At 41.2% G+C, this 16420-nt stretch overlaps 1 protein-coding gene and 1 long non-coding RNA gene across 10 annotated transcripts in view; one reads left to right on the forward strand and one right to left on the reverse strand.

Annotated features, from left to right (window-relative positions):
• LOC112066691 (uncharacterized) overlaps positions 1-16420 on the forward strand; it is a 330402-nt gene that overhangs the window by 246558 nt on the left and 67424 nt on the right. The window lies entirely within an intron of this gene.
• Positions 6550-12328, reverse strand: RGS1 (regulator of G protein signaling 1). Its single transcript, XM_007114525.3, has 5 exons — positions 11487-12328; positions 11035-11115; positions 10559-10620; positions 9013-9176; positions 6550-8254 (listed from the first exon to the last, which is right to left on the reverse strand). Exons 1-5 carry the CDS (start codon positions 11621-11623, stop codon positions 8069-8071), a joined length of 630 nt encoding a protein of 209 aa, XP_007114587.1. The 5' UTR covers positions 11624-12328; the 3' UTR covers positions 6550-8068.

Here is a 16420-nt window from a genome sequence, read left to right on the forward strand (position 1 = left end):
TCCAATAATAGTTCACAAGGTAACTTGGGTTCCTTTGAGTTTAATCCACAATTTGTTGTGCATCTGTCCCTTCTCTGAAGCCATACCCTTCCTCCAGGACAGAATTACTAGTCCCTCCTCTGAGTTCACTTGGCACATTTTCCTGTCTGCTGAGAGGAGGCTGGGACAGACCCCAAGAATTCCACAGGAGCAGAAGGGCAGGAGGTCTGTGGTTCCTTAGCCTCCCAGCATCCCGTGGAGAGAAGGTCTAGGCTGCTTTCACTGCTCGCTCTTTAATAGGCACTCTGGAAGGGAACACGTAGCATCCAACCGAGTTCGTGACCATAGAAAGAGAGAACTTGCTAAAGGAGACGTACTTGATGTGAGTTGATGCCCGTGGAAGTTGCGTACAGAGCTGGGGGCACCTGGAGACCTTTTGGCAAATTGGCACCGCACAGCCTTTCCCATTAGGGGAGGAGGGGGGCGCCAGTCCCATTTGGCGTTTCACCAGGGACCTGGAGAGAGCCACCGGGGAGGTCTTCTCTCAAACAGCCTTACTTGACTCTCCTCCTCACCTCTCTCCAAATGCTTAGTCTATTTGCCTGCAGTTCTTTCCGCGCTTTCTTCCCAAGAGCGCTGTGCGCCTCTCACTAGTTGGGGGCTATATCTCAGTCATCTCTGTTTCCCAGGCGCCGAGCATAGCTTTCGGCACATAGCAGGTGTCGCTAATTGGGGAGTCTATCCAGGAAGCAAGAGTCTAGACTCGATTCTAGAAGTATAAAGTGGAGCCTCGCATTCTGAAGATGAATTAAGAAACCTCTGAGCAAGGCATATTTTGTGCTTTCTTCCCCTCAACTTTGGCACTTCCTAATTACCCCCATAGACAGTATGAATTATGATCATTCTAGTCAAAATCATGCCAAATAAACATTCTAAGAAGTATCTTACTCAGTTCTTCATATGGGAACATGTTCTACCCTTTACTTGTTCACTGTGGGTCATTTGTAAACACTGAATTAACTGACAGATTTAAGGAAAAAAGCACTAGACTAGGGATACAATCTGTTTTTATAGCTAATTCAAGCTGAGGGTTTCAAGGCTGAGTATGAAAGCTAAGACCAGGGGTGAGCATGTCAATTTTACTGATTTAAAACAAGCCCACTGAACTTTCACCTTCTAGGTTTGACTAGAATAGCAACAGACAGTTTGGGGAGGAAGGATAGGACAATACCTGAAACCCACTATATTCCTGTCTTTTTTTTTTTTTTCCTCTCTATCCAGAAATAAAGGGTAGACTCCTCACCTATTTTGAGGATTTAAGGTAAGAACGACTGAAGGAAAAAATGTGCCAAGAGAGTGGCTACCTTTGGGTTTCCCGTCCTCTGTCTTGTCTCTGTTAACAAGAAGTGAGCGCTAGAACATTCCTCCGGTCACATGACCCACTGTCAAGCTAAGGGCCAGGCCTGCCTTCTAAGGACACAGGACTCCTTCCCTAGAGTCGCTGTCACCCCTCCACGCTGTCCGGCGCTGCTCATCCCCAGGGCAGCTTCTGTTTCTGTCGACAGCTGCTTTGCCCGTCGCTTTCACCTGGATCCGACACGTCAGTTTTGGCTTCTGTCTTTAAAAGGGGCTCTCAAATTTAGAGCAGTTTCTTCCTGCAAATCTGTTGAGTGTCTTGGTCCTTGGTGTTGGTTCGCAGCCTAGATGAGAGCTTGCAGCAAGCCTCTAGTTTTGTCCAAGAAGAAAGTGAGCTTTCAGGAAAAACATGTGGAATGCTTCATATGTAGGTTCATTGTGAATAAACTGTTATGGGTTGAAAGCGCTACATAATTTATTTTGCATGTGGAGCCTTTTAGAAGCGTATGCCTTAATCTTCCTCCAGGGCTCTCCTCTCCTGTTTCCAAGTTGTTCAGTGCACATTTTCAGGTGAAGGACCTCAAAGGTGATATGTTTAAAATTGAGCCGGAAAGGGCTTTGCTGTGATTTTGAGGCCCCAGGCTAGACACCCCAGAGGTATCCTGTGTTCCCCTCCCTCTATTACTCCTCACAGCAAATCGCTCACCAAGTATTATCTATTTGCCCTCTCTTTCCCATTGCCTTGATTTCTGCACTGATTCTCTCCTGCTGGGCTACAAAACTAGTTTCATGTTTGGCTTTCCTTCCTCAGTTATGTCTTCCTTTGTAACTGTCTCCCACACAAAATCCAGAAATAGCTTTCTACAACACAGAGTAATCATGTCACTTTCAGGAAGAAGCATGAGATAATGCAAAGTCGTTGGAAACATACGTGCCTGAACTCAAACCCTGGGTCTGCTACTTACTGGTTCTGTGTCCTTAGATAACTGTTTTCACCTTTTTGGTTCTACATTTGTTGGTCAATAAAATGAGGTTAAGAGTGCTTATCTCAGAGAGTTCTGGTGTAGACTCAACAAGTAACTTGTGTATCAGCACAGACAGTTCTGTCTTTTGCTCATTTGCTTGAAACTTCAGTGGTGACCTGTCATATAAAAGATGAAACTCACGCTCTTTGGAACGGACTGTGTCTCTTCTCAGAATCTGCCCTAAACTACCTTTTGAGCTTTCCCTCTGACCCTCTCGCTCCCCCCATGTGTTCTGGCCACACTAAATAAATCACCATTGCTGAACACAGAGTATTTTTTTCTTGATTTCCTGACTTTTTCACAGACTGTTTCCTGAAATGTTCTCACCCTCTTTCTTCCCTGGTTGGGGTTTATTTATTCTTCAAGATCCACCCCAATTATCCCTTTCCTGTGGAAAAGATGGAGAAATCAGCCAGCTAATATTATAATAAGTAAAAATGCACATTAAATATAGAACAAAAGCAAATATTCTTCCTGGATGAACAAATCTAGTGTCTATTATAATGCATTATTATTTAAGTAACTATTTTTTTTGCTAAGAAAACTTGCAGTTAGACTTTTTAGAAGGCTTGCATTTTTCACTTGAGAAGCGGGAAGGTGGCGTTTCTCTTGAGTGACATGAGAGCGTCTATTTGGAATGTCCCTAAACTCTTTGGAATTTTTGTACATACTCAGCCACATGGATCCTAGACCTCTGACTCTGCTTGGAGTTGGACAGGAGAGAGAGGAAGGACGGATGAGAACATTTAATTCTGAGGTGTGATTGACATGGCCAACACAGTTTTCTAAATCTAAAACGTGCTTACAGTGCACTGTTTCTTCTTACGTAAACCAGTCAGCTCCCTAATCCCAGAAGCTTGACTTCTCTTTCAATCACCAAGCCTACTGCCGCAGATCTTCCCCAAATGGCAACATTCCAAATCGAGGCAAGGTCCCCATGGATTTAATAAATTTGGTTCTTTTGGGTTTGGATTCGAATTCCTAGCTTAATCTTCCATCAATTATGGGAGTTTCAAAGTAATGTAGACATTTCTAAACTATAGCACAATCTCTTTTGGCTTAAAATTTCAATTTGAGAAGATAAAATATAAGTGTGACATTTCAGGGCACTCAGATCTTCAAATGAGACATAAGGTAATACAAACATTTTAGACACTCAGCCAATTTGTTTCCCTTCTCTCTCTCTCTCTCTCTCTCTCTCTCTCTCTCTCTCTCTGTGCCTTCCTCCCTCCCTCCCTCCTTCCCTTTCATTTCCCTTTGGTCTGTTTTCAAATTCAAGTGAAAGGAGCCACCAGGAGGTAAATACCCAGTCAAATATTTATATAGAAACATCCATAGAAGGTTCTATATTTTGCCATGGACTTACTTGTAGAAGAGTTTCATTTAGGTTAGGCACAGAGTAAGACACAAAATTTTGCCATTAGAATGATACATTTTTAGCTTTTCAAACGGAGCGGGACTTTGCAGGGCCCTCCCAAGGCAGGCCCCCGCTTCTCCCCAATGTCCTCAGCCTCTCGTTTGTAGAGAAGCTTTAGCCTCCGAGGCCTTCCCTTAGTTCCAAAGAGCAGATTTAATCAGAGAAGTGAGAAAATACAGAAACAAAGGAAAACAGTCAAGCAAGGTAAAATGATAGTAGCTTAGCTGTAAACGAAAGAGTCAAGGACCTTTAGTTCCTCCTCAAGGGCTATAGATAATACCCTGAGCCATATCCTTCAGTCGTTTTGCAGATACTGACACCCCCACCAGGTGGAAGAAGTTACGTGCCTGCTGACCACAAGCATGTAGACCCAAGACTGGTTGGAACCAGAAGGCTGATGGTGTTAACTCCCAGTTACCTCACCCTCAGCCAATCAGAACGTCCATGAGCTGATCAGACACCCTACAGTCCTCACTCCCAACACTGACTTTAAAAACCCTTCCCTGAAAGCCACTGGGCAGCTTGGGTCTTTTGAGCCTCAGCTTCCTGTTTTCCTTGTTTGGCCCCACGTTGGGTGCCTTGCAGTAGACGCTGTACTTTCCTTCACCACAGCCTGGTGTCATTAGATTGGCTTTGCTGTGCATTGGGTGCGTGGATCCAAGTTTGGTTCAGTAACACTTTTAAGATACTGGTCTCAACAAAACAGATGGTGGTATTTCTGCAGTTGATGAGTATTTTTTTTTGTTTTATAGATTGGGTTTTATGCGGTCTTGAGGAAATTCTACAATTCTGTGTATCACAGCAATTATTTATATCTATGGTAGTTTAAATCACCATTTACTCTATTTTCCCTTCACGTTATTTCAGAATTTCTTTTTTCAATAATAAATCATCAAAGATTCCTCCTAATATAATACAGACTGTGTTTGCACACAGAATGAAAGAAAATTGAAATTCAGTTTATCCCACATGAGCTAAATGTGTAAAGATGTACTTTTTATTAGACATCAGGGGGTCTAATTTCTACCTTCACGGATTCCTACTTTTCTACAATATACATATTATATTAGAAATAGTATAAAATATATCTGAGCAAAGTAAATTTATTTTTATTTTTTAAATGAATTGGTTTTAAATTATACATATTGTTGATTGCCACTGCTTTAGTATCACAATAGAACATAGCATATGAGCTGAGAATCGTAGATGGAGCAGTTGGACCAGATTTCTGTAAACAGTAGAGCTAATCATATTTCTGTAAATGATCTAATAAAACATCCACACCATAGTAAACAATGCCAATGAAAAGAAATTTATCTTTTCAAGTTTTTTGCAATATCTTGAATCTGTGCAGCCATGGTGACAATTTTTTTTTCATTTCGAAAATGAAGAGATGTCTTAGATGTTTGTTTTGACCATCTGTCCAAAAATTGGATGCCTTTTTTTTAATAGATTTATTTTATTTATTTATTTATTTTTGGGCTGCGTTGGGTCTTCGTTGCTGCGCGCGGGCTTTCTCTAGTTGCGACAAGTGGGGGTTACTCTTCGTTGCGGTGCATGGGCTTCTCATTGCGGTGGCTTCTCTTGTTGAGGAGCACGGACTCTAGGCGCGCGGGCTTCAGTAGTTGTGGCACATGGGCTCAGTAGTTGTGGCTCGCAGGCTCTAGAGCACAGGCTCAGTAGTTGTGGCGCACGGGCTTAGTTGCTCCCCGGCATGTGGGATCTTCCTGGATCCGGGCTCGAGCCTGTGTCCCCTGTGTTGGCAGGTGGGTTCTTAATCACTCCGCCACCAGGGAAGCCCCTGGATGGCTTTTTAACATGGCATCTTATCAAGACAAAGACCAGAAGCATTGATTTTATGACCAGTGTGTGTGTTGGGCAGTTGCACTTCTACTGCTTCACAGTTTGAAGGGCCTGGACTATTTAATGTGACAGTGGTGCTAGAAATAGGCGCAGAGTGTCTTGTGTTTATATGGACTTGGTTCCCCTCCGGTTTTCATTGAAAATAACTACATAGTGGTGTAAGGTGTTAGAAAGCCTTTATAGAAGAGTAATTCTACCTGGGCCTTGAAGAATTGGTTGGACTTTGAAAACTGGAAGGAGGCAGGAAAAGGCATTTTAGAGAGATAGTAGATTAACCAAAGGGTAGTGAAGGCCAGGACTCCTTCAAGAAAAGGCAATTGATCCAGAGTGATGTCAAGGTAGGAAGGATACCTAGAGGGGAGTAAGACGAATTATACCCTGAAGGTCTCACTGGGAGTGTTTTGAATTCCAGAAAGGGAAATTTGAACTTTATGTTGTATGTCATGGGAAATGGCAGGGCCAAATCTGTGTCTCAGAAGGTGATGTTTGTGGCTCTTTAGAGGATGGACTGAAGATGGATTGAAGAGAAGAGGCTGGAGAGAAAGAAAACAAGTTGCATGAATGAGCAATCAGTGAGAGACTACGCTAGCTCGGGGGGCGGGGGGGGGCAGGAAAAGAGCAAGTGACATACCAGCTGCACACATTAATTGCAGGAGGAGGACTGAGGGAATTGGGTGATGGCATGAGTAAGGGAGAGAATGATGGTGATGGTGATTAAACTGGATTCCCTTCCTCGGCCTCTTATAATATTTTGACCTGCTAATCATAGAATTGAGCTTATGGTAGAGACAGTTTGGACTTTGTCCCACGGAAAGTCAAGGATAGTACTTTTAAAACCTATCTACATGTTGCCCCATGTCGCTGCTGTGTGCCTGCTGATAGGCAAGCCTGTGCTGAGAATATCCGGAGTATTACCCTGCGGTGGCTGACTATTCCGTAATATATGGGACACGGGAGCACGGGAAGATACAGCTGTATAGGCTATGCTGGACTATGCACCGTCTCGATTACCCTTCTGTAGATGATCCTCCAGAGCAGTCTTACGTTCCTGCTTAGGTAACGCCTAGGACTTGAGGGTTTAGGAAATGTCTTCTGGTCATTGGGGGGCAGTGTTGCACAGTGGAGGCGGCACAGATGGCGCGGAGAGAAAATGCATGTGTAACCCCTGGCAGTGGGACTGTCTCTGAACCCCAGGATTTCCACCCCTGGATAACCAGGCCATCTTGAATCGCCTGGAATTTACTCTTAAAATATGGATTCTCATACTCTGTCCCTTGGGGCTTCTGATTCAGTCAGTCTGGGATAGGGCCCCCAAATTGGTATTTTGTTTAACTTTCTAGGTAGTTTTGATAGCTAAATTTGGGAAGTAGTGATTTAATCCTGCTAGTCTCAGCTTTTCATAGGATTGCTATGAACATTAAATGAGAAAATACATCTGGCTTTTATAAACTTTAAATCACAATAAATTATGAGTTGTTAATTAGATGACTTCTTGAAATAAAATTTCTATCCCTCTTTAAAAGACTTCTTCAATTTCTCATCAGTTTGAAGCTTGACTACATGAGAGCATATTCTGTTTGATCTTTATACATTGTGATAGCAGAGAGAAAACTAATGAATTTTGTCTAATACATACACATAATACATAAAATGTAAGATTAAGTGGATGATAGTTTCAGATGCTGAAGAGGTGATAGAAAGTAGAAGACCCTTGCTTACATTTTTGTTAAATCTGAACAATAAATGCCAGTTTTTAAAGATGGCAGGGAAATGCAAACAGAAATTGCTTCTTTGTTTTTAAGACAAAACTCACATTTAGTATTGACACTGTGATAATTTAATTTACACATATATTCTGACTTCCCAACTTTAAGGCAATAGCTTAAGTTAAATACATTGTTCTCCTCATCTCTTTCAATCCCAAAACACTCAAACAAACAAACCAACACTGAAAAACTGTGTCAATAACAGAAATGGTGATTTTGAAACACATACTTCTCAAATAGTCATCCAAGTAAAAGAGATTTCAGCAGCTCAATACAACCTCTGTATAACAATATGCAGCATAAATGTCAGTTGACCTTGAAGCTTATAGCATGTTTCACCAGTTTCAAAACCCTTATTCACAGTCTCTGCGTAGCAAGCATTACCCGGCCTTCTCAGTTCTGAGGGATGTTCTAATACGTAGGTCCACAGTATTTTATGACAGTACCACAGTATCTCCTTCCTTCTACCATCGCTAAATTTTCATCTCACGCTTCTTCAGCCCTGAGCCTGGATAACTTCCATGTTAATCTGTCCTGAGTCATGGGTTCTTCCCGTGGATCTGTGAATCATCCAAAAAGGCCAAGGTGTTCCCCCAGGGAGCCATCCTGGTACATTCCTTCTGTACTTGATACCATCTTTAATTCCCTCCAGCCGGCACCAGTCACTTTAGACTATTAGCCTGAAGGTCATTCAGAAGATTTAAGTATATATTTGATTTGAGGAACCTGGGATAGGAGTCCTTTTCCATAAGAGTATATATGATTTTTTGGGCTTCATCAAAACACGTGGGTGTTGGTGCTTTAATCTTCTTGGCTGTAGATTCTCGAGTGTGAAAGTCAATATTGATCTAAAAAGAAATCCTCATCAGTTCATATGCACTTCCAATTTATTGCATATTTTATGATGTCACTGTTGTTTGTGAAGCACCTCAAGAGAGTGGCTTTAAACCCTCATTTAAATCAGCTCACATATCTCTTGAATGCCTATTCTAAGCATACCTTATCCTAGGGGTGGAAGAGTTAAAAAGAAATAGCCCAAAAAAGCAGAAATATCTTTGCTCCAAGTTAGCTCGTAATATCTTTGGGAGGTGCAAAAGAGGCAGACATTATTTTTTAAATATCTGTGTAAGGTGATATGTGCATCAAAAACAGTGATGTGCACATTTAAGATTTACAGGAGGAGAGGACACTTTGTGCAGATGTTTGCTGCTTGAACCAGGAATATTTAACTGGAAGTGGGCATTACTACTAAGTGGAAATATTTCTGCTGCTGCAATCCACGTATTGCACTAACCTCTACTTTATCCTAATCCAAAACGAGCTGGCTCATTAAGGACCCCCTGACATGCAGTTCGGGTCAGTATCACCAGTACTCCTTACCCCACCCCATCACATTAGCTTGTTTTACAAAATCAATCTTTCATCCAGTCTTTTCACAAATGTAGAAAATTAGATTATCATTGCACTGAACTATATGAATGCACTTAAATGTATAGCAGTGAAAATCATAATACTCAAAAGGATTTCGTCTTGCTAGTATGTTGAATCTTATTCCATATCTAAGTTTCTTTACATATAAACCGATGGTAATGAACTAAATACTCACTTGTTTGGCAGCATCTGACTGCACAAATGCTTTATAGATTTTCTCCGCTTTGCGATGCAAAAGATCAGACTCTGTTTTTTTATAGTCTTCACAAGCCAGCCAGAATTCAATATTCTCCTCACTGAACTCAGACTTCAGGAAATTCCCAAAGACGTCTTGACCAGCTAAAAAGAAAGGGTGAGGGGTGAGATAAATTAATTGAGCCAATAAATGAATAACTTGAAGAAATTTACAAGAAAAGTACTGTGGCATATTCTCTGTGTACAAAGGGAGGAAAGAGGTGGATGCTGCTGAAATGGCTGTGTCACCGTTTGTAGAGATGGGAAGGCCTTAGGGACCCCTTCGTTTATAGTCTGTCTGGGATCAGACCGCTTGTCACGGGTACACAGCTGCTTAGTGGTGGCTGAGAGACTGCTTCACTTCCATCTGCTGTTACACTACAATTCTGCTCTGCAGGTTACGGAACAATCTCTTTTCTTACACTACAAGCTCAGTCAGAGTGCAGAGTATTTTAGGGAATGAAATATTGACAGAAGGCATGAACATCATGTTAATCATTAACGAGTATAATTTCTCTAGCCAACTCATACAAGTCAAAAGATGTGAGACCTGTATACTACCTATGTGCGCTATGCTGCTTGGATTTACTGGTGTTATTGAGGCTTTTCAGTGGGCCATTTCTATAGCATTGTTGGGCTGAAGCGTAACCTAAGTCAGACAACAAACAGATGAACCAGGGTGAACTACTTGATCCTCACGTGAGGCTCTGTAGGGTGTTTGTGGGGAGAAGGGGATCAGCTCACCCCGGACAGGGACAAGCTGCCCGTCTCTGGCCCTGAGCGAGGTCCTAATCCCAGCAGGATCCCAGCGCGCTTGATGAGGGCCAAGGCAAGCTGATCTCGTTTCCCTTCTCTCGTCAGAAACTCCCCGGGAGACTCTGTGTTTAAAAAGTCTCTCTATCATGTCTGTGTTATAACGTGTCGTGTTATATATAATGCAGTTTTATGCTGTGTGTCTCAACTGCCTTCAAGGCAGCGAGGCACTGTGTCTTTACTCTTGAGCCCTTGGTGCTTCTAAAACACCTGCACGTAAATGCCTGGGCTGAATGAGTGGCAACGCATGTATGAATGGAAAAAGTTATTAATTGACTGAGTGAATCCTACTCCTTACCTCCAGTGGTACAAAAATACATCCTTTAGGTAGCTTTCAGAATAGCAGTTCACGTGTTGAGATGTTTGGTTTACTTTTTTAAACTTTAAACTTCAGAACCCCATCATAATTTAAAATTTTGCTCCGATAATGATCGATGGAAACAGCTAGTTGCCTTGGCAAATTTTTCTAAAGGACAGTAGCAGAACTGAGTGCCAAGTGAACATTATGCCACGATGAGGCATGACATGCTGAAGCTATCCGTGCTACAGAACAGCTAGAGTACAACTTTTCACACACCCTCCCAACCAGAATACTGTATTTCAATAAGCAGCCATTCCATCTGTTAGCACACTGAGATAAACCCAGAAACATTCAATAGTTAATCTGTACTTACTTTGGTTGGCAAGAAGTTTTTCCAGAGATTCAGACCACTGCTTCACTTCCTCAGCAGAGAGTCTACAGGGGACGACATTTACATAAATTAGTATTTTTTTATGTGTAAGGGCAAATGAAATCAGAACGGCTGCTGCATTTTGATAACTTCACAAACTAAGACTCTACTTGTAATAAATTTTGTTACAATTTATCTATAAGAAAACAAAAATTTGTTTAGAATTACTATCGTTATGAAAATATCTGCCAATAAAATGTGAAAAAATCCAAAAGTATTCCAACAGTATAATAAGTAGCAAATATGTGCATATGCACTTTGTATTTAATTTACATTGGTACTAATGCAGCTTAATCTTACTAGGCTTGTTACTTAAAAGAAACGAAGTCCATTATGTGTAGTATTACTGCCTTGCTAGAATACAGAGCTAATGCACGGGCCGCTTATATAGTGATAGTTCCGTGTATTAGTGTACATACAGGTCCTTGGACTTGGAAGGTTTCATTCCAGATTCCAGATGGGGGATCATAGATCTCAGGTATGCTTTCACATCCATTCCACTACAAAAGACACAGAAGTAAATATTCATATTTCTTCAGAAGAATGCATTTCATTTGTAAAAAAAAAAAAAGAGCATGAAGCAAACTTCCCCAAGGAATAAGAGGCTATGATAAAAACAGCTGATGCAGCGTATTGCTATGTGAAGAGTAAGGCAATTTTTATGAGCCAAAGCCTGGAAAAAATTCCCACCTCAGTTAATGCCCTGTCATGATTCATTTTTAAATACAACTGAATATACTTGTAACTCACAGCAGGTCATTGCCCTGATCTAGGTAAACTAAAGGCTCGTATTTTCTTCCATTCATTCATTTTCAATTGGTCTGCCATTAAGGATCATCTAAGTCAAAATTTGCACAGTTAAGGAACTTACAAAGTCTTTGGCCTCCTTTTTTGCGTTTTGTCGTCTAGAAGCGAATGATCAGTTCCTTTCAGTTCCTTTGGATTAGCAGAGAGGAACACGCCTGGCATTTTGTCTAACCTTGGCGTGGAGATGGCTGCTGCTCGCATGGTCCTCAGAAGGCAAGTATCTGCTAGTCCACGGCTCTGCTGCTTTATATAGTGACGGCTAACAGGCCCTTGCCGTTCAAACGAGTCTGTTTATCAAGTGATGTTACCACAGACACTGGAAGTTCCCCCTTTCTTGGTGTGTTGTGACGTGTATCTTGAAAAAAAAAAAAAAAAAAAAAAAAAAAAAGCACACAGTGATGTTTTGTGGTTGAAACTCAACCAAATGCGACTAGGTCACTTGACTCTATAGAAAGAAAGAAAATTAGACCTACAGAGGTGCACACACATATACCACATGTCTAAAGCCTCAGCAGGATCAGTCTTTGGTTCTAGGGGGTGCTTGTTTCTTCATAAAAACTGCATATTTCAATGAAATGTTTCATTTGGTGGATTTATTGTATCACACAGACTAGCGATGGGTCCCCCTCAGGGCTTTGGATAGTCCTTGACTACAAAATTCATTTGATTACAGTATTTTAAAAAGGGTTTTATTTTTCTTTCAGAAAGCAATGTAAAGTAAACAAATACTTTTTCTTTTTATTCGTGCAGTGCACACATCTGGTAGGAAGGAGAGTCATGAGACGTTATCTTAACTTTTCCCTACTCCAAACCTCATCCCTTATTTCCATGGCAAGAAATTTTCATGTTACTGTTTTCCAGGGTGTGTGCTAAACACTCTACTGGTGATATACAAGATGATTTTAAGGGGTGCATGAATTTTAATATTTATTAGAAATATAACTAATGTATCAAACTGGGTTTTTTGGTATATTACCGCTTAGGAAAGGAATAAAGTAAAATTAAAAACAAAACTTTAAGCACATAAAAGTATAGTTAACACAAAAATATGATGTAATATGTAAATACACTGATACAAAAGAATTACACAGTATCAGGAGAAAAGCTACTCATGGTAAAAATAAGAATGTATTTGGCCAGGCCAATATTGTACTTCTGAGGTGATGATCTTCCAAATTTCGGGAGTATCTCTGGAGAGATACAGTCTAGCTTTAATTAAAATGAAGAATTAAAATAAAAACCCAAGGAAATAGGTGACTAACCACTGGTCAGGGTAGAGGGGCCGGCGCAACAGAAGCTCGTGCAGAGTCTGTGTATAGAATGTGGGTTATTTATAGAGCATCCAGTTTAATTTAAACCTCTGTTGGTTTTTACCCCTGAAAAGACAAAACAAATTTTACTCAGAGAAGCTTCTGAAGGTATTAGGTAAACCTAACAAAAGGGAATTTTCCTGTCTTAGCTCTCTCTTCAGGATAAAAAATATTTGAAGGAATCACATTTATATTTAAAAACGTACTTACTACACAGGCATGCACAAATATTATGCTGTATGTAGTAAGCATCAGTTGATGTTCGAAAGATAATGTGATACATTTAGGAAGAGAACTAGTGAGATAAGTTGGCCACTTTGGAAGTTACCCAGACAAAAATGATGGGGTTCAGAGACGGATGAATAAAGGCATTTGTTTGCATGTTTCTTGTGGTTCGATCCATACTTACTTTTCAGTTAAAATCTTCAGCCTTGCTCATGTTTATTTATTTAATAACCTCTAATTCCTCTGGATAATTGTGGGTAAGTTATGTTAGAGAAAAATGATTTAAAGTTTATTTGTAAAGGCCACTATTATTACTGTCCAGATATACTGATAATTTCCAAAGCATGTTTCAGCAACAGTAGTTCCTTTGGATGTTAATAAGTATGATAGGACTGTGACACCGGCAGCAGCAAAGGTTCTGGGGCCACATAAGTTTGGGAAATGTTGGGTTAAAATTGAATAATTGATCAGTGCCGATCTTCTGACAACCTTGAATATGTTAGTGCACGTTTGTCAGTCTCTAAAAGGAGGGTGGAATGTGCAGCAGTGTCTTAACATTTCTGAGAACTGAACTCTCAGTAAGTAGGGAAAATAGTTGGCAGAAATAATGTTCTCTTGACACCACGTTAGGAAGCTGTGGTCTGAGAATGAAATAAATATTTGCCTCTTACATATTAATAATTCCTTAAACCTCCAACCTTTTGCTACCTCAATATAGACTTTCAAGCTCAAGCATTTGCAAGCAATTACGATTGTGTGCTTCAAAGCCCAAATGGAGAATTAAGCTCCTGGTAGAGGAGGTCCATCTGAAATTCACAGTGGCACAATAATGCAGCTGCTGTTTCAAAGGCTGCTTGAAAGCACCTGCAAAGCCTGTATGTACCAGAGCTGGGCAAATCTGGAGAAGCTATAGCAGTAAGGCTGATAAGTCCGTGGCAGGGCACTGAAGTTTCCTGTCAATCACACGGAGTGTCACTGTCTGGTTCCTTTTTGTGAAAATCATTAAGAAAAGACAAGTGATCAAATAGTATCTTTACTGAAGCAATGGCTTTGGTTGAAATTGTAGAGGACTTGACAAAAGCCAATAGAATAAATAGTGGCTCTTACAAACATAATTTTGTTTGTACAATTTTTCTGTGAAATTGGGTTTTTTCTTTTTTAACAAATTTATTTTATTTTTATTTATTTATTTTTGGCCGCGTTGGGTCTTTGTTGCTGCGTGCGGGCTTCCTCTAGTTGCGGCGAGCGGGGGCTACTCTCTGTTGCGGTGCGCGGGCTTCTCATTGCGGTGGCTGCTCTTGTTGAGGAGCACGGGCGGGGGCCTGGGCTTCAGTAGTTGTGGCACATGGGCTCAGTAGTTGTGGCACATGGGCTCAGTAGTTGCGGCACGTGGGCTCAGTAGTTTTGGCTCACGGGGCTTAGTTGCTCCGCGGCATGTGGGATCTTCCCGGACCAGGGCTCGAACCCATGTCCCCTGCATTGGCAGGTGGATTCTTAACCACTGTGCCACCAGGGAAGCCCTGTGAAACTGTGTTTAAGTAACCAGATTGCAGTGCTAAGGAAAGGAATACTTCATATGGTCTTCATGTTCTTTTTAAAAAAATTAGTACTTTACTTTTAGAGCTCTACGGCAAAATGGAGCTGCAAGTGCAGTGTTCCCACACACTCCCTCCACCTCCACAGCCTTCCCTACCGTCAGCATCAGCGTGGCATATTTGTTACACAATCCATGATGGACCTACATTGACATGTCATTATTAGCCAAGGTCCTTCGTTTACACTGCAGTTCACTTTTGGTGTTGTACATTCTTTGGGTTTTGACAGATGTATCATGATCTATAGCTACCATTATAGTGTCATAAGAAGAGTTTCCCTGCATTAAAAATTCCAGTGTTACCATTTAAAATGTCTAGAAGTTGGTTAATAAGACATTTCGGATTATGGCCATCAGCTTCAATGGGGGTGAATTTTAATCTTTGCTGAGTTGGTTTTACATTTAGTTTCCACTCAGTCCAACTACCTGAATCCTTGTAGGGAGTTCTTTGCTGAATGACTTTTTCAGTCTTGGTATTGATTAAACTGATGTTGGGCCTTTATAATATTGCTGACATTTTATTGTGGACATTAGGAATTACGGGGAAGAGGACAATAAGGAGCATGAGACTGCATTTTAAAAGTAGAAATATATCTATGTGGTAAGACTCAGTGACATGAACAGAAACTTTGATCCATTGAAACAAAATATCTTGACTTAACAAACTTTAATTGTAGTCCTACAATGTATCAGACCTAAGTACTGCAAATAGAAAGATGAATGAATGTCTGTCCGAAGAGGGTCACAGTATAGTTGGGCAGACAGATACTTAAGCAAGTCATCAGGGTGAAAAGTGCCATCAGAGGGGGATGTACGGAGGAGGGACTAGCTCTGAATGTGTGGGACAGAAGAAAAGTGCTGTTAATAGAGAGCCCAGAAATAAACCCACATACCTAGGTCAGTTAATCTTCTATAAAGGAGGCAAGACTATATAATGGAGAAAAGACAGTCTCTTTGGCAAGCGGTGCTGGGAAAGCTGTACGACTGCATGTAAATCAATGAAGTCAGAACACACCCTCACACCCTACACAAAAATAAACTCAAAAAGGCTTAAAGACTTAAATAGAAGACATGACACCATAAAACTCCTAGAAGAGAACATAGGCAAAAAACTCTCTGACATAAATCGTAGCAATATTTTCTAAGGTCAGTCTCCCAAGGCAAAAGAAATGAAAGCAAAAATAAACAAGTGGGACCTCATCAAACTTATAAGCTTTTGCACAGCAAAGGAAACCATAAACAACATGAAAAGACAGCCTATGAACTGGGAGAAAATATTTGCAAATCATGTGACTGACAAAGGCTTAATTTCAAAAATATAGGGACTTCTTTGGTGGCACAGTGGTTAAGAAACCACCTGCTAATGCAGGGGACATGGGTTCGAACCCTGGTCTGGGAAGATGCCACATGCCACAGCAACTAATCCCACGTGCCACAACTACCAAGCCTGTGCTCTAGAGCCCGCGAGCCACAACTACTGAGCCCACGTGCCGCAACTACTGAGGCCATGTGCCACAACTACTGAAGCCCAGGCGCCTGGAGCCCATGCTCCGCAACAAGAGAAGCCACTGCAGTGAGAAGACTGCGCACCGCAACGAAGAGTAGCCGCTGCTCGCCGCAACTAGACAAAGCCCGTGTGCAGGAATGAAGACCCAACACAGTAAAAAAATAATAAAAAAAAAATAAATAAATTTTAAAAATATATACAAACAGCTCATCAATTCAATATCAAAAAAGCCAAACAACTCAATCAAAAAATGGGCAGAAGGGGCTTCCCTGGTGGCGCAGTGGTTGAGAAGTCCGCCTGCCGATGCAGGGGACACGGGTTTGTGCCCTGGTCCGGGAGGATCCCACATGCCGCGGAGCGGC

Source organism: Physeter macrocephalus, chromosome 4, assembly GCF_002837175.3.
Source record: "Physeter macrocephalus isolate SW-GA chromosome 4, ASM283717v5, whole genome shotgun sequence".
Classification (NCBI taxonomy): Eukaryota; Metazoa; Chordata; class Mammalia; order Artiodactyla; family Physeteridae; genus Physeter; species Physeter macrocephalus.